This window comes from Neovison vison, chromosome 6, assembly GCF_020171115.1.
Source record: "Neovison vison isolate M4711 chromosome 6, ASM_NN_V1, whole genome shotgun sequence".
Classification (NCBI taxonomy): Eukaryota; Metazoa; Chordata; class Mammalia; order Carnivora; family Mustelidae; genus Neogale; species Neogale vison.
This window is the reverse complement of record NC_058096.1, coordinates 133220744-133246562: the sequence shown is the minus strand read 5'-3', so window position 1 is coordinate 133246562 and position 25819 is coordinate 133220744. Positions and strand designations below refer to the sequence as shown.

Here is a 25819-nt window from a genome sequence, read left to right as displayed (position 1 = left end):
TCATTTATTTATTTATTTATTTTTAATGAACATAAAATGTATTATTTGCCCTTGGATGGTGCTTCTTCTTCTTCTTCTTCTTCTTCTTCTTCTTCTTCTTCTTCTTCTTCTCCTCTTCCTCCTCCTCCTCCTCCTCCTTCTTCTTTTAAGATTTTATTTATTTATTTGCCAGAGAGAGCGTGAGTGAGAGAGAGAGAAAGTGCACAAGCTGGGGAGCAGCAGGAGGGGGGAGAAACAGACTCCCTGATGAGTCTAATGTGAGACTCAATCCTAAGATCCTGGGATCATGACCTGAGCTGAAGGAAGATGCTTAACTAACTGAGCCACCCAGACGTTCCTAGGTGGTACCCTTCTCAATCATCAGGAGGGACACTATGTTGGCTGTCTCATTACTGGTGCATTAATTTGGTCACCTGTTGAAGATGAGGTTCACCAGACTTATCCATTGTAAACATAGTTTTTCCTTCCTTGTAATGATTAAGTAATCTGGCGATGATACTCTGAGACTGTAAACTTGTTTCCCGACAGTCTTTCACCCAGTGATTCCAACATCTGCCCAGATGATTCCTTTGCTATGCTGCAAAAAACTGTCTACTATTGAAATGAGAAAATGATAAGCATTTTAAGAAAAAAATCTTTTTAATAATCTAGACCAATCATGAGAGTGCCTTGTCTGAAGACTCCTTTCTCATTCAGCTACCATATTAAAAATAATTCCCATTATAAAAGTAACACTACCAGGGCATCTGGATGGCTCAGTTAGTTAAGCGTCCAACTCTTGATTTCAGGGCAGGTCATGATCTCGGGGTCCTGGGATCCAGCCCTGTGTGGGGCTCCATGCTCAGCGGGGAGTCTGCTTCAGGATACTCTCTCTCCTTCTGCTCCTCATTCCTCTCTCTCAAATAAATACATAAATCTTAAAAAACAATTAACACTACAGATATTTGGGAATACAGAAAAGTAAAATGTAGAGAAAAATTTAATAGTTCCAGTAGCCAAGAAAAACTTCAGTTTACAGAACTTTCCTAACTTGTTGATGGCAAATATACTCTCCCTGAGAAGGTCAGATAAGGATCCCATGGGCTCATTTTAATGTGTTCTAGTCTAGTATAAAGAAATGAGGAAACATCATTTTGTTTTTCTCCATATTCAGGATAAATTATTCTTTCAGAAAATTTAACATACTTGAAAAGAATGTTATGACACATTTTTTCTCCTTCTTAAGCTTCCGAGAAAACATAATTTTTAATAATTGCATACTATTTCAAAAAGTGTTTCTTATCGTAATTTTATCAGCATTTCCCTCATACTGTGGGATATTTATATTGTTTCAGAATTTAATATATTATAAATAACAGTTGGAAGAACAGCTTTGCACAAATGTTTTTATTTCTGTATTTCACATTCTTTTCCTATTTATGTGTTCTTACTGAGTTGGCATGTGACTTACTGCGTATCTGAAAATATCCCTACTTGGAATCCAAGGTGGTTTCCATTTCTCCTGAAAGATGGACTCATTTTCTCTGGACATCACTCATCTTCTCACTTCTGACCTTGAGGAAATGAGAGCACGAGAGCATTTCCTCATCCTGACCATGTGTAACCTCTCCCTCTGTCATCTTCAGTTCATATTAGTCACTCCACACTTGCAGAGACTCGCTCTTCTGCCTTCTGTTTCTGTCTGCCACTCTGCACCTTATATGATGGGTAGGAAGGGAAGTACCGGTGTTTTTCAAATATTAAGCACAGGTTATTCAGGAATATCTCTGACTACTGTCCCAGCATGATGAACACTGAAAAGTTGTCACATGAACAATCTCTGGGGAAAGGTGCCTACAACATGGCTATTTTAAAACACCAGAATTAATGCATTTGCTTCTAGAAAATTACTGACCAACAGAACTTTCTGAGCTCCAATATCCTATATCTGTGCTAATATGGTAGCCACTAGCCACTTGGAGTTACTGGACCCTTGAAATGTGTATAGTATAACTGAGAAACTACACTTTTAATTTAATTCTAATGAATTTAAAATTGATAGCCACCTGTGACTAGTGGCCTCTGTATTGGAGAGCTCATGTCTGAAGAATAAATGCAGAAGAGTGTAGACCTCTAAACTTTTATATTCCCTTTACTTCTTCCTTTTCAGGGACGTTCTGGTTTTGAAGGACCTCAGGGGGAGCCTGGAAATGTTGGCCCTCAGGTTAGTACAACCACTCATGGGTCTTATTTCAGCTGTTTTTTGTGGAGGAGAGAGGTCGGCTCGACTGAAAATTGGCTTGTTTCCTTTTCTAAGGTCTCTGCTTCCCTTCTACTCTTAGGGGTCAAGAGGAAGACAAGGTGTGCCAGGACTGAAGGTCAGTGCTTTCTGGAAAGACTTTCTTCTCACTCCACAGATGTACCTACTTCAAATAGTTCTTGTTGGGCTGTCTGAGGTTGCAGGAGGATCACTGAGAAGTTTTCATTAAGACCTTTTCCATGAAGAAGAATAAGTTAATATGGTTCTCTGCTTCCCCTCCTACTTGGTATAATATTTTATTTGGGTTGAAAGGAAGCTAATAACTTAGTGAATGGTCTTACCTCTGAAATCATGATTTTTTTCATTTAAAGAAGTGGAACTTCCTGTGGGTACTCTAGGGGATCTCATAGTCCCTAAACAATGAAAAAAGATTGAGTTTTTAGCATTTATTCAACGGGGATTTGTGGGTGGGATAGAGGCTATCTCTTTGGGGGAATTGTATTTTACTAAGTAATTACTTAGCATCAGTCACACTGTGCTATGCCTTTATTTCTAACACTTTAAGTAACCCTTCTAAGGCCCCAGGAGTTAGGAGCACCGTTGGTTACACTTTACAGATAAGAGAAAAGATATAGATTTAGCAAAACTTGTCAGAGGGCCCATGGGTAATAATCAGTAGAAACAGGATTCAAATCTGAAGATCAGGATGCTCTTAGAAATTCTTTTACAAAATAAATTTATTATATAGTCTTCTCTCTAACACAGTCATGCTTGGCTGTTGTTGGTTGTGTTTTTTTTTTTGTTTGTTTGTTTGTTTGTTTGTTTTCAGCATTCTCATGATCTAGAGATGGAGGAAAAGTCACAGATGGATTTATGTCAACTCTGAGTCCCTGTGTGTGTGTGTGTGTGTGTGTGTGTGTGTGTGTTGGGTAGTGACTTCTGACCTCCTAGATATAAAAGAAGATGGAACTGCTAGTCTTCAGATCAAACAGGTTAAAAAAGCATGGATATTGAGAAATTCAAAGTCAAACAAGTTCTGTCAACACCAAGTAAAATATTATTTCTCACAAAATGTTGAGGATTTGAAATCAATTCTTTTTAAAAAAAGACATATATTTGAGAGAGGAAGGGAGAGAGAGAGTGAGCGAGCAAGCAAGCACAGTGGGAGAGGGAGAAGCGGGCTCCCGGTTGAGCAGAGAGCCTGATGTGGGGTTTGATTCCAGGATCCTGAGATCATGACCAGAGGCAGACACCTAACTGAACAATCCAGGTGCCCTGAAATAAATTCTTAAATCGATATTCTCTTGTACTATTAATTTGGTTTTGATACTTGTAAAATAAATGTCTTGAACTATCATTTTATCCTATTGTTTTTACCCCCAAAAGGCAGAAAGAAATAGGCTAAGTTTTGAGGAAATTAACTGGCTCTAGGCAATAGAAGGAATTTCTTACTCTTGAATTATTTAAGTCTTTTGTGATGCTACGTGTAGTTTATCTAAATGTCTGCTCTGTTCACTGTGGATTCTCTGCTCAGTTGGGTCATGGTTATTTTTGTTTTCCTATGTCACCTCATCTCCTGTGTTACTCTTTTTTAAATTTAATTTGAATAAGAGTGAAGCCTGTGCATATACTGAAAGTCAAACTGCATTCGTAAGCTTAATAGTGAAAGATATCTTCCTGTCTCTTCTTTCCAGCTCTTTGGAAACACTCAATTTCATCTCTGTGGGCAGTTCTTCTGATATTATTGCTGTTTTTCTTTTCTTTTTTATTTTGTTTTAATTTATTTTATCTATTTATTTTATTTTTTATTTTCAGCATAACAGTATTCATTATTTTTGCACCACACCCAGCGCTCCATGCAATCCGTGCCCTTTATAATACCCACCACCTGGTACCCCGACCTCCCACCCCCTGCCCCTTCAAAACCCTCAGATTGTTTTTCAGAGTCCATAGTCTCTCATGGTTCACCTCCCCTTCCAATTTCCCCCAACTCCCTTCTATCTCCCCATGTCCTCCATGCTATTTGTTATGCTCCACAAATAAGTGAAACCATATGATAATTGACTCTCTCTGCTTGACTTATTTCACTCAGCATAATCTCTTCCAGTCCCGTCCATGTTGCTACAAAAGTTAGGTATTCGTCCTTTCTGATGGAGGCATAATACTCCATAGTGTATATGGACCACATCTTCCTTATCCATTCGTCCGTTGAAGGGCGTCTTGGTTCTTTCCACAGTTTGGTGACCATGGCCATTGCTGCTATAAACCTTGGGGTACAGATGGCCCTTCTTTTCACTACATCTGTATCTTTGGGGTAAATACCCAGCAGTGCAATTGCAGGGTCATAGTGAAGTTCTATTTTTAATTTCTTGAGGTTCTCCAAAGTGGCTGCACCAACTTGCATTCCCACCAACAGTGTAAGAGGGTTCCCCTTTCTCCACATCCCCTTCAACACATGTTGTTTCCTGTCTTTCTAATTTTGGCCATTCTAACTGGTGTAAGGTGGTATCTCAATGTGGTTTTAATTTGAATCTTCCTGATGACTAGTGATGATGAACATTTTTTCATGTGTCTGATAGCCATTTGTATGTCTTCATTGGAGAAGTGTCTGTTCATATCTTCTGCCCATTTTTTGATATGATTGTCTGTTTTGTGTGTGTTGAGTTTGAGGAGTTCTTTATAGATCCTGGATATCAACCTTTTGTCTGTTCTGTCATTTGCAAATATCTTCTCCCATTCCGTGGGTTGCCTCTTTGTTTTCTTGACTGTTTCCTTTGCTGGAAAGCAGAAGCTTTTGATTTTGATCAAGTCCCAAAAGTTTATTTTTGCTTTTGTTTCCTTTGCCTTTGGAGACATATCTTGAAAGAAGTTGCTGTGGCTGATATCGAAGAGTTTACTGCCTATGTTCTCTAGGATTCTGATGGATTCCTGGCTCACATTGAGGTCTTTTATCCATTTTGAGTTTATCTTTGTGTATGGTGTAAGAGAATGGTCGAGTTTCATTCTTCTACATATAGCTGCCCAGTTTTCCCAGCACCATTTATTGAAGAGACTGTCTTTTTTCCACTGTATATTTTTTTATTAACATATAATGTATTATTTGTTCCAGGGGTACAGGTCTATGAATCATCAATCTCACACAATTCACAGCACTCACCGTAGCACATACCCTCCCCAATGTCCATCTCCCAGCGACACCATCGCTCCCACCCCTCCCCTCCAGCAGCCCTCAGTTTGTTTCCTGAGATTAAGAGTCTCTTATGGTTTTCTATTGCTGTTTTTCTAAACAACATACTTATTTTGCTGTTTCTTGGTTTTCAATTTGGGATATTTTTCTCTCGATTTCTGATTATGGGGGAGAAACATTGTTCTTAAACTGTGTGTTTCCTTCTCCATACACTTGTCTCCATCTCATCCTTGCCATATGCTTAACTTCTCCACTTTTGGTCAAGCCAGCTGATTGCTCATATGGCTGGGCAAATATTATTTGCAGCTATGTAACCTGTTTTCCTTGAGCCAGCCTCTCTTCTTATTTGCTTTGTGTTCTACGTGCCGATTACCAGTTAATTTTAAAGCTCTTTGAGAAAACTGAGAACTTCCCAATATATTTAAACATGTGGGATTTATTTCTCTTGGATTTCCTTCTTCCTGGGCCCTCTTTCTTCCTGCTCTAATTCAGATCCATTTTTCTCCGGGCCTCTGTACTGTTGTCTTATAGGGACAAATTGTAAAACAGCAACCTCTCATTTGGGGAGCAGAGAAAAATGTGTGCAAACTGCTCCCTTTCATAGAAAGCCTCTCCATTTAGCACATTGTAATCTTGATGAATCCCTGTCTTTGTTCTTTTTCCTTTGCTTTTTAAAATTTTTTAAAAATAAGAGATAAAATCCCAACTATTTGCAGACTCCAAAGTGAAGTGGAGTTATTCAACACGTCAGTAGTTTGCTAGTTAACCCAGTGTTGGAACACTGGTCATATAGATGCATTTATGTTTTGAGGCTGCAGCTTGCTAAAGATGGGCAAGTACTATTGGATGAGTACAGTGTACAGAGGTGCTGAATTCCAAATCACAGCATCCCTTGGATATGGAAAAAGATGGTTCATTACGGTCTATAAAATTAGAGATGCTGGCATCTATAAGATACATAATAAACTGGAATTCTAAATAATATTTTTAATAGAAAACATTGTATTATGGCAAACAAATCAATGCAGAGGTTATTTTGGCAATAAGGAAAAACTTGAACTTGTTAATTATGATAAAATTAAGAATATAATTTGTTTTTTATATGTCCATTAACCCACTATCCTCCAGCAATTTATTTTCATGTTTGTGTGTTTCCTGTACTAGATAGATAATAAAGAGTTATTATCATGGGTATACTATTTTATAGTCTGCTTTTCTGTTTCCAAATCTTCCTATTATCAGTTTAATATATTATAGCATACTCTGTAGAAGAACAATGATTTGCTAAACAATTCTTATGTTGAGCATTTAGGTAATTTCTATTATGTTAGATATCATAGTCAGTGATGTAAAGAAAAACTGTATTATAGGGTTTTTGTTTTGTTCCTGCTTTTGCTTTGCTGAAATGATTTCCTTAATATAAATGTATAGACATGGAGGTACAATAAAAGAGTCTGAACTTTGCGGCATAGAGCCAAATTGTTTTCCGAATGTTGCACTGTCGATGTCAGTAACGTGATAGGCAAACATTTCACAACCTATCTCAAAATTTCTAGCTACGTGCCTTTAAAACATACAAAACAAGGGTTGCTAGAGGGGAGGTGGGTGGGGGGACGAGGTAATTGGATGATTGGCATTAAGGAGGGCACGTGATGTGATGAACACTGGGTGTTATAGGCAACTGATGATTTTTTTTTTTAACTTTACATCTGAAAATAATGATGTACTATATATTGGTTAATTGAATTTAAATTAAAAAATAAAAAAGTTGGGGCACCTGGGTGGCTCAGTGGCTAAAGCCTCTGCCTTTGACTCAGGTCATGATCACAGGGTCCTGGGATCGAGCCCCCAGTCGGGCTCCCTGCTCGGCAGGGAGCCTGCTCCCCCCCCACTTGTGATATTTGTCTGGCAAATAAATAAATAAAATGTTTATAAAAAATAATAAAATTATGTTTATTAATCTAGAAATCAACTGCTAAAGACCAGAATAATACAGCAGTAATAATTAAGAGAAGTGCTTCCCATTTACCTGAATAGTTTTAAAAACTTCAGAAGCATGAGGAATTGATCCATGTAGTGATTAATTCTGAGTTCAAGGTTTTTTTTCTCTTTGCAAATCCATAAATAAATAGTAACCTTCCCGACACCTGAACAACATGAAAAAGAAGACAGAATAATTCACAAAATGGGTATTATCCTCAATCTTACAAAAGGTATCTTCTCTGTAGAAGTGAAAATATTAATTTGAGGGTGAAATTAAAATCAGTTATTAGATGAATCATGTTAACATCTCACCTTTTGCCTAGAGAGCCAGCTTAATGTTGTAAGAACCTGTAGGGTGGTTTTTTTTTTTTTTTTAATTTTTTTTCCAATTTATTTATTTTCAGAAAAACAGTATTCATTATTTTTTCACCACACCCAGTGCTCCATGCAAGCCGTGCCCTCTATAATACCCACCACCTGGTACCCCAACCTCCCACCCCCCCCACTTCAAACCCTTCAGACTGTTTTTCAGAGTCCATAGTCTCTCATGGTTCACCTCCCCTTCCAATTTACCCAAATTCCCTACTCCTCTCTAACGCCCCTTGTCCTCCATGCTATTTGTTATGCTCCACAAATAAGTGAAACCATATGATAATTGACTCTCTCTCCTTGACTTATTTCACTCAGCATAATCTCTTCCAGTCCCGTCCATGTTGCTACAAAAGTTGGGTATTTTTTTTTTTTAAGATTTTATTTATTTGTTATTTAAAAGAGAGAGAGACAAGAGAGAGAGCACAAGAGGGGTGAGTGGCAAAGGGAGAAACAGGCTCTCTGCTGAGCAGAGACTGATGCTGATTTTATCCCAGGACTGAGCCACCCAGGCGCCCTGAATCTGTAGGGTTTTAAAGCCAGTTTTCTGGGGGCAACCTGGGTGGCTCAGTCAGTTGAGCATCTGCCTTTGGTTCAGCTCAGAATCCCAGAGTCCTGAGATCCAGCCCCATGTAGGTTCCCTCCTCAGCAGGAAGTCTGCTTCTCCCTCCGCTTCTGCCCCTCCCCCTGCTCCTTCTCTCTCTCTCTCTCAAATTAAATAAAATCTTTAAAAAAAAAAAGCTAGTTTTCTGCCATTTCTCTATGTGTTTTATGTGCCTTGCCCCAGAATGTCACACCTGTTGCTGTGTTCAACCTTCTGAGTTTCTTCACAAGGGCTAAGGGTCCCTAACACCAGCGAGCATTTAGCCCATATCACTTAAAAGGAATGAATGGGCTTTTTACGAACCTGTTGTTAAGTGGGGGCTTGGGTTATTTAAACAAAATATTTTTGCTTTTATCACCAGCCAAGATATTGGAAGGAGACATGCAAAGACTGGGAAAGACAGTAGAATCTGGTTTTCCAACATAAGTGGAGGCCCTTCTTCCCATATCCTCTCCAATCCCAAGAGAACGGAGCACAGACAATCAAAGCCTTTTTTTTTTTTTTTTTCCTTTCTTTTCTCTTGTGGCTTTCAAGTGACATCTTGCAGGAAAGGCTGCCTTCAAAAGAAACATTATTAGTGCCTGGTGAACTCACTAAGTTTTGCTTATTTTGACAGGGTGTGCATGGAGAACCTGGTGAACGGGGTTACCAAGGAGAGCTTGGATACCCAGGCTCACAGGTTGTATCAGTCAACTTGTTTTTAGTGCTAAAGGATATTTGTTTGAAATTATCAAACAAAACAGATTCTTGGATAAGGACTTAACATATATCGGAATGGCCTTGGATATCTCTTTTCCAGGGCCTTCCATAGCAAATTGTAGAGTCTCTCTCCTGGGCAAGTTAAACTCCAATAACTAATATTTACTAAGTTCTTATTATGTCTTAAATATGGCCCTAAGCACTTGTATTAACACATTTAACCTTTAACGGAAGGTTATTATCCTTATTTTACAGAGATAAATGGAGGGGGGAATGGAGAAGTTAGGTAAATTGGCCAAGCTCACACAACTACTGAATGATAAAGATGGGGTTCAGACTCAGGCAGGCTAGTTATAAAATCTATGCTCTTAATTACTGCCTCTGAAACTGTGTCTTCAAAGTATTCAAATTTGACATGAAAAATCAGTAAAGCGTTTATTGAGTATCTGTTATACATAGGGCAATTTGCTAATAGGCGTGGGATGTTCAGAACATTAAGGCAAGGAAGGGACTTATCCTCAAGTGGGGTGTTGTAACTATTCAGTGATAACTGGAAATTTGAACTTCCAACCAGTTCTTTTGGAATCTTCAAAGTATAACCCAAATCTGTCATTCTGTAAATCCTTCTGGAACATGTCCTACCTCTTTTTTTTTTAAAGGCCAAATTGTTTCCAAGTATTAAATGGAAGAACTTTAAAACAACAACTCTTACTAACACATTGAATCATTCTCCATAACTTTAAAAAGTCTATGAGCGTCACGCGATCATTTTGAAAGGTTTCTGTTGTTTTTTGACTTGACAAAGATATGAAAGAATGAAAAGGGTGATCAAAGTGTTATTAGAGATTGTATTTATTTTATGATAGAAAATAGTGTCTGAACATAGGGAGAAACAACCGAGAGATGGATTTTTGCCTTTCTTTTGATCGCTGGCTTAATTCAAATTTGGACCCCCTGCCACTGTGGCGTTGTGGTTTTCTCTTTTGTATTCACTTTGTCATACTGCTGAGTGCAAGGGGAGCAAGGGCTGTGTTATGAACCATGAGCAAGATAATCAATAAAAACCTCTCCTTAATTTCACCACCCACTGGGATGTGAGTATGATGCTCTATTTAAATGGGTGATTACAATGCCTCATGCAGGAATATAGAAGGTATAGAAGCCACGATCCATGCTTCTAACAGGAAAGCATTTCTCAGAAAAGCTGGAAAAAAATGAGTGTTGAAATCAGTAAAGTTAAATAGGTCAGGGAGAAAATGAGTACCTCCCCAGCAACGTGCCCAGTGAGATTAGGCTATTGTACTATTGTGAACAAGCAGCTGTACTATTGGTTCTTGATAAAATCAAAATACGTTCTCCAGTTCTCAGCCCTTGGATATATAAAGCAAAGGTTGAATTTTCAAAGGAGATCAGTGTATTAGCAGCTCCTCTCTTTCCCCTTTTAGGATTTAAAATTAGTTGGGCATATTAAAATATAAAAGCAGTGTTCTGAAATTTTAGGGCTCATTGGACTCAGCTGCGGAGGTGGTTATTATAGGTACAGAAGGAAAGGGCTCACATCCGGTGTTTCTGGTAGAAAGAGCCTGGGGGCTCCCTTGCAGATGCTGCTGAGTGGAGTGTGATAAACACACTAATGATGGGTCAGGGCCCACAAATCAAGTATCCTGATTTGTGCTCTCATTGTTGACTAAGGTGACTTTGGGATTACATGGGAAATAAATAGCTCCATAAACATTGGTTGAACTTTAATTTCATTTTGGGACTAGGGACTGAGAGGAAGACAAGGAATACCAGGAATTTCTGGACAAAGAGGCTTACCCGGTGCTGAGGTAAGTTGGAAGCGCTAAAAGGTGCAGCAGAGCTGCTCATTAACAATGTTAACAGTGGCCACGGCATTCAGATACCCGAGAGTTCCCGAGGAATAACGTAAAGCTACGCTCTTTGCCCTGGGATTTGTGGGTATCAGGGGTTTCTAGAAATAGCTAATTTGATCACTGGGTGTACCCCCTTCTCTAGGTATTGTGGGAATATAGTGATAAACGAGATTGGGTCGGAGCCCCAAGGGTGTTTAACGCAAGCTCATAGTGCCTTACCTATAGCGTGACAAAAAATAAAACCGTAAAAGGGGCATCAAAGACTAATTTACTGCTTATAAACATAAAAGGAAGCATTGCCATCCCAGTCTTATAGATGAGGTGACTGAGGCTCAAAGGGATTGAGAATGATTTGTCATCAGGATAGGAAGTGGCTGAAGTGGCTCCCAGCTTGGTTCCCTCTGGTGTCCCTTCTACTCCTAACCCAGGATCCCAGTGGTTCATAGAAGGGTCAGACCTCATTGAGGCAGGTGATGAGGAGTCCTTCTCATGACGGGAGCATCTGGGCTTCAACACTGAGCAGCGTGATCTAAGTTAGGCAGAAGTATCTTGATCTAGAGATTTCAAACTCACATCTCCAGGATGGCCTATGTTCTAGGTCTGTTCTGACTCTCTCTCGAGCAGGAAGAGTCTAGTCCTGTAAACCCATTGTATTGTTTTCATTTTCATTTGATAATATTTTCGGTTTGGAGTGGGTGAAAGTCCAGGTGTTTGTCTTCTGGATCTCCTAATCAAATGGTATTTTCCCCTCTAGCATCCAGATCATTGCTTCAGTGCTCAGTACTTGGGAGACGTGACCTCTTGCCCAGAATGCCTCCCTCCACCCCACCCTGCCACCCAGAGATTAAATGCGCATAGGAAGCATTTTGTCTGTTGAAGGATACAATTAATTGTATAAAACATTAAAGGTGATTTGTGATATAGGACCAGTTCCAGACTATTTCAATAACAGCAAGAGAGTCAGACAGTTAACATTGTGCCTTGAGGTGATTTTAGTCCTGATCTTATTGCAGGGAATTCCTGGGCCTCCCGGGCCAATTGGTTCCAAAGGAAAAGCTGGACCAACAGGAATGAAGGTAAATGTCAAAAAACACATCTTTTTTTTTTTTTTTTAATTGCAACTTGGGTTTCCTTACGCAAATCTCTCCTTACATGATCGTTTCCAGCAGGAGTTTCTGATATAGTTGTTGGTGGTATTGACTGGCCATTACCTTATAGATGGACGGATGGATACAGGGAAGAAAAGACATATAGACTGACATATAGAAAGATGGATGGATAGTTGGCCACCTATATCAGGAGGCAAAGACATATCAATAAAAAGATACATATATGGATTCAGTACAAATACAGATTCTCACATTTACACCTCAAAAAATCAGAATAATAAAAAATTCTGTTCCTGGTGCTTCATACCTGGTTTTGCTAATTTTTAGTGCCAAAATCTCTACTCTATTTGTTATTATCTGTATGTAACAAAGTCTAGAGGAAGAGACTTACCTTGGACCAAACGGTGATGCCAATAGGACCTGAAAAGTGTGACTGTAGAATCTCTAAGGAGAATGACATAAGATTGCATGAACTCACAGGAGAAAGTTAACTTCATGTTTACTTTTTATTGCAAAAGGGGGAAGTTGGTGATGTAGGAGCCACAGGCCCCCGGGGTCCACAAGGACTAAGAGGACAACCTGTAAGTCTGCTTTTTCTGTTTTGGACTCTTGGTTCACTTTCTTGTTTCTTATTTGTTCTCGTTTCCCACTAAATTCTCATATTCTTGATAAATATTTGGGACACAAATATGATCTGATCCCCAGAACTGTTGTGAATCTAAAGAGTCAAAGATTCTCAAACTCTTCCTACAAATAAAGAACCTACAGTCATCTCGGGATTTATTTTGCCTTCTTCTCCCATGCTGTTGAAGAGGGACGTGCCAGTGAGTGTCTTCTGTTTGACAAAGCTCTTTTACAAGCATGTGAAACTTTCTGGAATACAGACATGTTTTATGAAACCTTTTTTCCAGGGAAACAAATAAGACAGGCAATCAGAATGCAAATTTTTAAGTACGTGGGCTCAATTGCCCAGAGCACAGAAATAACCCTTGGAGACCAAGGATCGTTAGAGGTAAAACTACCAGAGACAGGGCTATGCATTTAGACCTTCCTTAGTCATCCTTCTAAACATGAGAACAAGTTAATTATTTTATGGCTATTTTCAAGTCACCATTTTATGGGAAAGAGCTTTATGATATGGAAAAATGTTGTCTTCCCTGCAGCTTCGATTTGTTTCTGAAATTCCTTTTATGAGCAATGGGCAAAACCTGCTGTTGTTTTGCACTCAGTACTGAAATTGCATTGGTTAGCCAGAGGTGGAGAAAAAAAGCAGGCTGAGAAATTTAAATGTGGAAAGGGAAAGAACAGGGATACCGTCGACCGGAATCTGAGACAAGTAGTGTTCTGCATCTACACTCAATCCGGACGATGACGTTAACACTGTTAACTTTGTGAAAATATCCTGATTTAAAATAATGCAGAGTTTGTTCCTACTGATCTCTCCCTGGGACAGACAAAGCTGGGGAGCAGTGCCTTTCTGGAAGGTGTCATTTCAGGATAGTCAGAGGCAGATATCTCCAAAATAGACAGTTTGGATCTCTGGAGTTGTAAATGCCTGAAGCTCTGTGTGTCCTTCAATGGCAAGAAGATGGGAAAACCGCAAATGAACCTCATTTGCATTCTTTTGGTCTCCCAATAATTCATCTTTGGCAATCTTTTTTATCTTACTCTTTTCCTTTTTCTAACATTTCAAACTTTCCTCCTTAGGCCATAAGAATGATCTTTGTGGCTTAAAATTTAAAATTGTCCTTTGCAGTTGACTACTTGGTTTAGGTGCAGTTCTTATCCCTTGAGCAAAAAAGCACCTAAAGGTTCTGAATTCACTCCTTAATATAGGAAGCACACCGTGTACAGATGCTAAGATCCCAGTAGTATCACCAACATAGTCATAATTGCTAGCTCACCATCACCTCCACCTTGACTGTCACTGTCTCCACCAACACCACCATCACTGTGACCAAAATCACCATCACCACCACTACCACCACCTCTGCCATTACCGCCTCCACCATCACCTCCACCACCACTACCATTGCCTCTACCTCCGCCCTCATTACTGCTCCTCTGCAAGCATCATCACTGCTGCACCATCAGCAGCAGAGTAATGACTGCTCTCTCTGAGCTGGCATCCTGCGAAGTGCTTTCCATGCATAATCTCACTCAATCTTCCCAGCAACCATGCTGTGTACATGGTGTTTTACCCCATTTAATGGGTGAGGAAGTTGAAATTTAGGTTGACTAACTTGCATAATGCCCCTCATACAACCAATTGGGAAATGGAATGAAAATTCAGGTCTGTCTTGGTTTACGTTCTATGCACTGATTCACTCAACTTCATTTCCTCTATCCCAATCTTTTTTCCTAAGGTCTGTCTTTATCTCTAGAGATTTACCAAGTTCTAGAGTTTCTGCCATTGTTACTCTGTCCTGCAAGAAAAGTCCAAGGGGAATTTTTAATGGTGATATGGCTCCTTGCAACTATGGTATCATCTTGGTGAGGTATAGAATCTTGATGAACGAGTTAAAAACCAAACCAAAACAAAACAGAACAAAAAACCCCTCAAATTCCTATACCTTGCTCTTTAAAAATTTTAAGCCCTTATCCTCTCCTTATCCTGTAAAGGTAGCTTAGAGTTTATCCTATGAGATAAGATAAGCCTCTACCAGCCTGTCTGCTTTGACCACTTCCTTCCTCTCCTGATTAATCCAAGGGTTCAGATAACATAATTAACCAAGCACTGGTATGGATAACTCTACTGTTCATCTTGTGTCATTTTCTTAGGGTCTTTTAGGTCCAGATGGATATGGACATCCAGGAAGAAAAGGAAAAAAGGTGAGGCTTAAGTTATGAAGTATTCCAAATGAAGGACTATAGTTTTTATTTTACTAGATAGAATAAGACTCACCATCCAAGTGGTATGCCAGACATGGTTTCTGAATGCTGTTTATGACATGTTGTAGCTGCCAGAGTCCCCTCCTTAAAAAAAAAAAAAAAAAAAAAAGCTGATTTTTTTTGTCACTGCCTTTTTTTAAAAAATCAAACTCCTTTTCTCATCTTCCACCTGTGCCACACGGTCCCACCTGAGCCAGGAACCTCCCCAACTCCTCGCCTCAGCAAACACTCTTGCCTTTATTTGAGATGTCCCTACCCATCTCCCTTCTTTTGACAATTTTTCCTCATTTTCTCAGACCAACTCAAATATCAACTTCTCTTTGTGGAACCCTTCTTGGATTTCCATGGACAGATTTGGTTGTCCTATGCTCTGTGTTCCTAAGGTGTGTTAGTCATATTTCTACAATAGTCCCTTTCCATTGAGGTAGTAAATTTATCCCTACGTATTTGACAAGTTTGTGAACTTGACAGTAGACTGCATCTTATTCAGTTTTGTATTGCTGGAATGAGCCTGGCACAGAGTAGGGACTCAGTAAATATGTTTGAATATTTCTACTCCCAAAGAAGATGGTATTTTAGCATGTTGTAGTTGAAGGGTTACTGAGAGAGGTTTTGAAGAATGGAACTCACACGAAGCTTTCAACTCATCAAATGTCAATAGTTACAGTTATTCTGGTGCTTTGGTCTGTGAGTTACCATTTATTGCTTCACAACATAAGAAATCACTGGGATGTTTAGTGATGCCCAGCTACTTAACCCTGGGCTGGCTTCTCTGCAATTCTCTTATTTCCCTTGATGGCACCGCTGCTATTTTATTTACCAGAAAAATGCCCTGAAAATAATTAATGGGCATAAATTCCCAAAGCATAGTAAACTTTTAGTAAATATCTGTGCAATAATGAAAAATGGAGACCTCGGTGATCATCTAGTTCGGCCCTTTTGATTCACAGATAAGAAAATTGAGATTCAAAGAAGTGATGTAATGTGCTGATGGTCACACAGCTGGCCACACATCACAGTCACACATGGTTTGAGACAGATCTGTGTGTAGAAGCTATGCCATTGGAGCCCCATCCTGGCACATTCTGTCTTTCGTCTCTAGTGGGGACTTTGCATAGCTGGGGAATTCTAGGTAGAATTCAAATGCCCATGTTTTAAGCCACATACCAGCTCTGCACTAAATCCAAGGGTAGCTTCTCCTTATGTGGTGTGGTTAACACTGTGGAACACAGGGATTCAGTCCACATTTCGTGGGTTTTTCCTGGCAAGACTTAATGGCTTCGTTTTAAACAGTCCTCATTGCTGCTTGGCTGGCTGGCTAACTTCCCCTCGTCTATTCACTCTCCTCTCTGAATTGACTGTTTCATAACTTCTCCCCTTCCCTCAGACTTCCAAGACCTGCTTTCCCTTCCAAATTTCAGCAGACAGTTGTGTTTCTTGTTTCATGAAATAAATAGGAGAAATGAACAGAGAACATCTACCTACATCTGCCATGACATAGGCCAACTGACTTGCCTCTGTATCCTGTCTTCCCTCCTACTGCTATAGATAAGAGTTCGTGCCCTCATCTAAGACTGATCGCATCTCTCTTGGGCTGGATTCTATTCCCTTTTTGCTTTGTTAAGGTCCTGGGTCTTTTCTCTTCTTCATCATCAAATTTTCTTCCCTCTCCATAGATCATTCCTGTCAGTATACAAAGAAGTGTCAATATAGCCCATCTAAAAAAACAAACATAAAAACCCCTCACTTAACTACATAGTTCCATTGTCCTCCTTCTCTCTGGCAAAATTCTTTGATGGATTAGGTGTATATCTGTGGTTTTTACCCAATAGTGATTTTACCCTCCAGGGCATATTTGGTAATGTCTGGAGATGTTTGGGTTGTCACAACTGGGGGAGGGGATGCAAAGGGCACCTAGTGGATGGAGACCAGAGGTACTATTTTTCTTCCTATAATACACAGGACAGCCCCTCACAACAAAGGAGAATCATCAGGTCCAAAATATTAGTAGTGCCATGGTTGAGAAACTCCACTTTCTGTCCTCTGGTTCTTTCGAACTGATGACAGTTGAACCTTCACCCCCTGACCCCTGCCCACTCAATGACATCTGCTTTAGTCAAGGTAAAACCCATGGTGCTAAATCCAGTGGTCAGTTCTCGTCCGCATCATACTCCAAGTCTCAGCAGCATTTGACAAAGGTGATCATGGCCTTCTTCTTAAAACCTTTCCTCTCTCATCTCCCAGAACATACCAATTCCCTGGTTTTTGCTATCTTCTTGTTTTTAGTTTCTTTTGAATGTTCTTGGCCTCTAAATATTAGAAGACTCAGGACTCTATCCTTACACTTTTCTTTTTTTTTAATTTTAATTTTCAAATTTTTTTATTAAGGTTTTCATTTTAACTCCAATATAGTTAACGTAGAGTGTAATATTAGTTTCAGGTGTACGGTATAGTGATCAACACTTCCATACAACACCCAGTGCTCATCACAAGTGCCCTCCTTAATCGCCATCACCTATTTCCCCCATCCCTTCCTCCACCTCTCCTCTGGTAACCATCAGTTTTTTCTCTATAGTTAAGAGTCTGTTTCTTGGTTTCTCTCTGTCTGTCTGTCTGTCTCTTTTTTCCTTTGCTCTTTTTGTTCCTTATACTTCTGTTGTTCTCCTCTTTACTTTCTTCTCAGGTGACCTTATCCAGTTTCATGGCATCAAGTATCCTTAATCTATCCTGTGATCTCCAGTGCACTTCTCCAGTTTGGACCAGTGTCTTAAACTCTAAACATGTTTCCACCTTAAAACTGGCGTGTAACAAAACAACCTTCTCTTCCTCCTCCCCCTCCTCTCCCTCCTTCTTCTCCTCCAACACCTCCTCCTCTTTCTCCTCCTCCTCTTCCTCTTCCATCCCCCTCTTCCTTCATTTTTCTTCTTCTTTTGTTTGTTAACCTTTGATTATGGAGAAATTCAAACACAGATATAGGTGGCAAAACTAATACAATGACACCTCTCACCAGGTACCCATCACCTAACTCAAGCAATGAAAAACCCCTGGCCAGTTTTATTTTGTTTTATATGTACCCCACCACACCTGTATCCTTCCCCCAATTATTTTGAAGCAATCCCAGATATCATATATTCCATGAGTAGATATTTCAAGTTGCATCTCTAAAAGATTCTTTATAATATAACCACAGTACCATTATCAACCTAAGAATTAACAATAATCTTTTAATATCATCAAATATCTGGTCAGTCAAAACCGATTCCCCTGATAACCTGCCCCTCCTCTAGCCTTCCCCATCTCAGGGAGTACAGCCTCCCATCTGCCAGTTGTGCAAGGAAGATACTTGCTCCATCTTTAATAAATGTCTGTCTCTCAACTACTGTATTTACCTCATCATCAGATACTGTGAGTGTATCTTCCAGATACATCTAGCATTTCATCACTTCTTGCCCCTGCCACTGCCACCCTCTAGACCAAGCCTGACCCTCTAGACCAATGACTGACATTCTTGTTCCCACTCTTGCCTAATCTGAGCAGCAGCCAGAGCCCTATTTTATTTTATTCTATATTTATTTTTTAAAAGATTTTATTTTCAAGTGAACGCTACACCGAACATGGGGCTCGAACTTGCAACCCTGAGAACAAGAGTCACGTGCTCTACTAATTGAGCCAGTCAGGCACCCCCACACTCATCTTTTAAATGGATAATCAGACCATGTCATTCCTTTATTCAAAGCCCAGCTTCAGCTCCTGGTGTCATTCAGAATTAGCCCCACTATTAACATGGCCTACAAGACTCTATACATCTGGTCCTTCTGTGAACTCCCTGACTCTGTGAACTCTCCTCCTGCTCCCCTCCTGCCATTCTGCTGCAGGGTTCCTCAAACACAGCACACACTCATATTCTTGCCTCAGGGTTCTTCACACACTCATCTTTCACACACACACACGCTGTCTCCCAGATACCTGTTTGGCTGGCCTCCTCAAGTTATTCTGGTCTTTGCCCAAATGCGGCCATTACCAAAAGGCTTTGTCTGACCACTTTGTATAAAATAGTTACCCCCTGCCCAAATCTATCCATGTCATTCTTTATCCGTTAATCCTCTTTCTAGAATAGCATCCATCTCTCCCTGACATACATTTCTTCCTCATTAGCAGGTAAGTTCCACGATAGCAGGATCTTTGTTCTGTTCACTGCTCAATTCCCAGTGGCTAGAAAGGTGCCTGGCATGTAGCATGTGCTAACTAAATACTTGTTGAATGAACAGTTGTTTTGGAGTGTGCCTTTGATCTGACAATGACCACCTGCTTTCCGGCAGTCAGTTTGGTACCCTTCCCTTTGGTTTATGTTGGATCAGACCTCTGGTTATTTAGACCACTGGATAAAAATGCTTAAGAAGGAAATTCCATTACACAATATGTAATACATAGTCCCATAGTTCCCTTTCTGTCTGGCAAAGAAGGAAGGGGAAGATTGGTAAAGATCATTTGCCAGTTATTTCACATCGAATTATAGAAATAAAATATGGTCACTTGGGAGTAGCTCAAGATAACAACTGTTACTATCATTGCTTTTCCTGGCACCTGTTTTGAGTGTTTTCTCAAAATTATAGTTTCTTCTTATTCCCTGAGGAATGTCAAAGAAAGACTTAATCATATGACATTAAACAAAACCTTATCTCATTTCTGACACTAGGGTGAACCTGGATTTCCTGGCTCTCCTGGTGCACAAGTAAGAAGATATCTTTCTGGGTCTGGCAACTGGTATGCAGCATGTGTCATTTGTTTGTAGCTATTTTTTTTTTCAATCTCAAGGCTTTGCTTTTGATTCTGTGAAGGGGGAAGATGGTGACTCAGGCCACCGAGGAGAGAAGGGAGCAAAGGGAATCAGAGGGCGGAGGGTAAGAATCAAAGGAATTTCCCAAGATCTATAACTGCACATATCATGACACTCCTCACTGGAGAATTTCTATTGGGTTAATGGACTTCTCAGCAGGAAGCTCTTGTCCTTCTCAGGAAACATTCCACACCTTTCTATGGCCACCCCACTCCCCCTGCCCCCCAAATTAATACCACTCCCATTGATCTTGTGAATGCAAATGCAGCTCATCAAAGTGTAATAAAAGAAAATCCAAGTTGGAGTTTCAGTTACACAATATCTATATCTATGGTAAGTCTGGATATCACTTGGGAGGGTATTGTTTTAGCTGCAGAGCAAACATTGCTATTTCTGTCAGATTCCTTCAAGCCTTAACTTTGTCTTAGCTAATTTAGGACTAGACTTTCAGGAACGTGGCTGCCATCCTGGTGGACTTTGAGCCATGTCTTCACTGTGCTTTGTGGAGTCCACCATTTAAAATCCATTCCCTTGGGTTCCAAAGGTTCAGTCTCAAAAAGCTACAATCACTGGCAGCTCTTTTTGGAAAGAGCCTGTGAATATCTAAAACCTTGACAGTTTTTAGCTGATAGACATTAGAGAACAATGCCTTCTGGGAAAGACATGGACTAGTATTCAGTGCAGAAAAGAGGAAAAAGAATATTTATTATCTAGGCACTCAATAATTGGTATTTTCATACACTGGCAAGGGCATAAAGGAAAAAACTAATCTATGCCTAACATGGTTTGCTACTGGCTAATATTGCCCTGCTCTATGATGTCTCTGATTTCAAATAACTGATATCTCTGGTTTCAAATAAAAAAGGACAAAGCATCACCTACATGCAGATACTGCTATGTCGTTTCGATACCTGTAAGATGATCAGTAAACCATGGTCAGCATAGACCTTTTATCAGACTCTAAAGACCAGAAGGTGGTGAAAGAAATTTTTCTCTTTGATGTCTTTCTCTTGATGTCAGGTCCTCAGTGTGTATTTCCTATATTCTTTTAATTATATGACTTGAAGTCTAAATTGACTATTGAGCCATCCTTTAAGGCTGGGTTTGAAAGTGTGTGTCTGTGTGTCCACATGTTGGCTGAGGTAAGGTCTGTAGGGGGCAGTTTAGATGACTCCCGAAGGAGACCGCCTCCCTTTCTACTTTGGCATCTCACGCCATTGATACAGTTCATAAACTTAACTAGTCCATAGCGGACTCATTGGAGCTTAGAAAGAATGACAGCTTAGTATCTCAAAGTGGGTCTGATGGTTTTAACCGAGTTGTATTCAAGAGGAGAAGCTTATTCTTTTGGTTTGGCTATTTTTAGGGTAATGCTGGCTTTCCTGGACTTATTGGAACTCCAGGTGACCAAGGCCCTCCAGGACCAGTGGTAACACAGATTCTTCTTTCTTTTATTTTCAACCTTTGTGTAAAACTGAATAAGGATCTGCTAAGAGCCATCTGAATGAATGAAGAAATGAACATTTGGGAGGCACTAGAGGATCTGTATAGGGAATGACCAAGTTTGTTTTTGAGGACATTAGCTTCAAGTCCTTACACAGTATATTTATTCAATGTATATTGTTTACTTGAACATCGGGAAGATATTAGAACAGCTGGAGATTTATAAACCTGTCTAAATACATAATACATAAACTCAGTGGAGACTGAGTTTATCAATGTAAACAAGATGAGCAAAAACATTTGTGTAAACACTGGAAGGAAATCCTAACAAAATGTGACATTTATATAATTTGAACTAAACTGACAATGTTGCAATTCCACAATTTTTTTTTTTAAATTCCCTGAGAGGTCATTTGGTATGAAGGGAAAGACTTTGGGGCTCTTGTCATTTTGCACTACCCCTTGTCCCATGAGGCTAGGCCGTCCTTTCACAGGAGATGGTAGAGTGAGTGAGCCAGGGGCTGAAACTGGTGGTTTCACTGCATTTAGGATTTACTGTAGAGGAGCCACAAAGTCATAGAAGCAAAAATCTTGGAAGCAGAATGATGCACACACCTATTTTACAGACGAGAAAACAAAGGCTGAAAAGATTATTGTGACCTGCCTGAGCTGACAAATCACTAGCTTGTAGAATCTAAATAAAAACAAGGATTTCTAGACTCCCAGAGTACCTCAGTCAGGACTATCTGTTCTGAAGGGTTCCAGGGATGGCTTATTTGGCACTAGAGCCAGGATAAGATGGTGGTGAGTAGCCTGAGGAGGAGAGATAGGAAATGGCTGGGGTCTACTTTAGAACTGTTTCTGAATCGCCCTGAGATCTTGACAGGCCTTTTCTTGAATTGGATCCTAAACTGTGTGGCTTGCTCTCAAGATGACCTGATCTTCTAAGAGTCTTTATGTACCATGCTCCTGGATATCCTAGACTCTGAGGTCTGAGCACACCTCTGATCCACTCTGACTTTTTTCCTTAGGGGATCAGCCAGAATTCCAGGGCCAGGACTGTAGGGAAAGAAGGTGGTCTATATACTATGATATCTTTCTGAGAATGTTTTGCTAACTCTAGAGAATAATTTATCAGACCTCAGAATCTTACATTTTAAATCCATTTCTACTCTTCCCAGGGCATCAAGGGTCCCAAAGGTTTCGCAGATATGATGGTAGGTAAACATTTTAAATCTAAACCTTGTTCTTTTTAACACACGAGGCTTTCCTCTTCCACACAGTAGAAATCTATATTCTATTGTTTCTCTTCTTATAAATTCTTTAAGTACCTTAAGTTTATAGACTTTCCTCTGAAAGGTTATAATCACATCAATGAGAAGAGTAGAATAATGTTTTAAATCATGGAGGCAATCTGGATGTTTCTGAGTGCTACTATTGGCTGACATGAAGGGAAAGACTTTGAGGCTACATCTCCCACACAATATGCCTTTTTGTAAGAAGTTGTTCAGAAGTTGCTTATAAAGTATTTATAGATGGCAGAGTACATCCTCATGTTTCATGACACACCTGAAAACACTCTCAAAAGTTACGATCATTTTTCATCTCCGAAGCACAAAAATACTACTGTGGTGGGAAAGAAGTGGGGCAAGAGAGAACCAAGAAATAAAGGGGCCAAGGGATAAACAGAACACAGAAGAAGAGATCAAAGGAACGAAGCAGAATTCTAATGGTGGTGTGAGTAGTCTGTGTCTTGGCATTCGCCCTAAAGAATTGTTCCAGGAATTGCTGACACAAAGATCCAGGAATTGAAGACAGTTCTTTTCATTTTAGGCCAAGAGTTCTAGATTGAAACTTCCTCGAAATCAAATTTGATTCCATTGCTTTTTGAGGCAGTTAAAAAAACAAAATTATTTATTAATTATAATTATAAAATTATAAATATATATAAATATAATTATAATTATAAAATTATAAAAATTATATAATTAATTACAAAAGTATTTATCTATGTCTAGTAATATGAGCACTGTATGGTATATAAAATATATTTTAAATGTTTTAAAATATCTGTTGTATCTAGAAATATAACTTCTGAATCATTTCATCTGCTGTAACAATTTTTGTGTTTTCTATTGTAGCTTAGAAAGCTTCAGAAAGAAACTGATAATACACAGATGACATTTCTAAGTCATAAGAGAGAGATGGAATATGCTTCAGATTAAATAGCTTTCCCTTTTCCCTCTTTCTCCATCTTTCTAACAGCCTTGTGACATCATTGCTGTCATACAAGAGAACTGCCGTAAGTTGTTTGGGAAAGTCTCAAGTGGGGGCCAGTGGTGTGAGGTGGGGCTGGTTCATGGTCATGGACTGGGGACATAAATCACCCGTGGATTTGACGGAGGGTTGGGAGAAGCCATTGTCTATCATGAAAGACTTATAAATTAATGTATTTGGCTCAGTCTCCCTTTGGGTAAGGAATCTTCGCCAGTGGGGTCTCAGAAATGAAGTGGCTGAAAGGGATGCTGTCTCAATGGTGAAGAGAAATTCCACTTTAATGTGGCACCTCATGAAGGGAAATGCCAACTGCATACCTGCATGTCTGTATCTCAGTGCTTCTTATCGCAAAACAAATAAAGAAAAACTTTGATATTCTTATTCCATCCATTTAAACAAGAGGGATCATCAGGGAGCCTTCAATAAGAAATGTGTCCTTTTTTTATTTGCATTTATGCTTTAACAATGGAATTACAAATCATCAGATGTTAATATTTGGTAACATCCCCAGATTGGAATTTACTCATTGTCTTTAGTGTATTCCTGGATATTTGCTTCCTGTAATATGTACACTTCTTCACTCATTAGCAATAGGGAGAGAACATTGATTTGGCAGAGTGCTTAATTTGGGTGCTTGACTTCTCTCCACAAATGCCTAGCCCTGCTTATTTAAACTTCATGTTCTGTCCATTCCCATTTAGTTGCTGTTGAAAGAGATTCTGGAGTCCTTTTTCTTAGAAATCACAAAAAATAATACCATAGTTTTGGCCACAAAGGGAGAATGTCAGAGTTGACCATGTAAAAAGTTTATATTTATATTGAAGACCACTGTGAAGTCAAAAGTGAACAGAAAGGGGCATCTTGGTGGCTCAGTGGGTTAAAGCCTCTGCCTTTGGCTCAGGTCATGATCCCAGGGTCCTGGGCTCAAGCCCCGCATCCAGCTCTCTGCTCGCTGGGGAGCCTGCTTCCTCCTCTCTCTCTGCCTGCCTCTCTGCCTACTTATGATCTCTCTCTGTCAAGTAAATAAATAAAAAAATCTTTAAAAATAAAGTGAACAGAAAAATGGGGGAAAATATACACAATCTACCAAGCCAAGGACCTAATTTTGTTAACTCTGTCATGTCGAAATATATATAATCGCTCAATCATTTTTAAAAAGATTTTATTTATTTATTTGACAGAGAAAGAGACAGTGAGAGAGGGAACACAAGCAGGGGGAGAAGGAGTGGGGGAAGCAGGCTTCCCACCAAGGAGGGAGACTGATGTGCTGCTCGATCCCAGGACCCTGGGATCATGACCCGAGCTGAAGGCAGAGGCCCTAACCCACTGAGCCACCCAGGTGCCCCTCTACCATATCTCTTATTCCATTCTTCCGGCTTCCCCACTGGGAAATGGAGTCTTTTTTTCCGGGCAGCCATATGCCCCGGGACTGAGGATTTACTGCTATAGAAAAAAGGGAAAATGGATATTGGGGAGCAAATTGAGGTCTTGGTCAAACTCAGGCAGGAGTCAGAGAAGGTCACTGCTTGAATTTCTCAGAGAAGATAGTTTTTCATACTGAAGCACTCACCTAGAAACCATGGCACTGCCTATATAAACTAACAATGTCTCATTTTTTTCTCCAAAACAATTTCCCTTCCAGCTTGTTCGACAGGTAGGTAATATATCTTCTTATTCACTCAGACATCACCTGTTCAGAGGCATTGCAGAAAATCTTAAATCTGGGTGTCCATTGTGTTAAGGTATTTCCAAATGCCCAGCGTTCCCTAGCGAAGTGGTCTTTGCCTTGGACATGTCAAACGACGTCTCCCAGTCGGATTTTGAGAGGATGAGAAACATTCTATTGTCTCTGTTGGAGAGGATGGAAATAAGTGACAGTAACTGCCCAATGGGTGCCCGAGTGGCCATCGTTTCATACAACGCCAAAACTGACTACCTGGTTCGCTTCTCAGACCACAAGGGGAAGCCCGCACTCCTGCAGGCGGTCAGGGCGATCCCTCTGCAAGGGTCTTCTGGCAGCAGGAACCTTGGGGAGGCCATGAGGTTTGTGGCCAGACATGTATTCAAACGTGTGCGCTCCGGTCTTCTCGTGAGGAAAGTGGCTGTGTTCTTCCAGGCAGGCTGGTCTCATGACCAAGATGCTTTCAGCACCGCCACTCTGGAGCTCAGCGCACTGGACATCACCTCTGCAATCATCACCTTCACAGAGGTGCACAACCTCCCATATGACCTGCTGGTAAGTGGGGGGGAGTCGCTGGGGGGCGGCGGCTTAGTACCTGCTCCTTATCCCTCCATCAAGGACTGCA

At 40.0% G+C, this 25819-nt stretch overlaps 1 protein-coding gene across 1 annotated transcript in view; it reads left to right on the top strand.

Annotated features, from left to right (window-relative positions):
• Nucleotides 1-25819, top strand: part of LOC122910132 (collagen alpha-4(VI) chain-like) — a 113058-nt gene that overhangs the window by 60478 nt on the left and 26761 nt on the right. The window contains exons 19-32 of the mRNA XM_044254832.1: nt 2150-2203; nt 2322-2357; nt 8999-9061; nt 10848-10910; nt 11969-12031; nt 12583-12645; nt 14846-14896; nt 19653-19688; nt 19795-19857; nt 21160-21222; nt 22418-22453; nt 23502-23538; nt 25156-25167; nt 25256-25749. Of these exons, the coding sequence (XP_044110767.1) occupies nt 2150-2203; nt 2322-2357; nt 8999-9061; nt 10848-10910; nt 11969-12031; nt 12583-12645; nt 14846-14896; nt 19653-19688; nt 19795-19857; nt 21160-21222; nt 22418-22453; nt 23502-23538; nt 25156-25167; nt 25256-25749 (1134 nt within the window). The remainder of the gene's footprint in view (nt 1-2149; nt 2204-2321; nt 2358-8998; nt 9062-10847; nt 10911-11968; nt 12032-12582; nt 12646-14845; nt 14897-19652; nt 19689-19794; nt 19858-21159; nt 21223-22417; nt 22454-23501; nt 23539-25155; nt 25168-25255; nt 25750-25819) is intronic.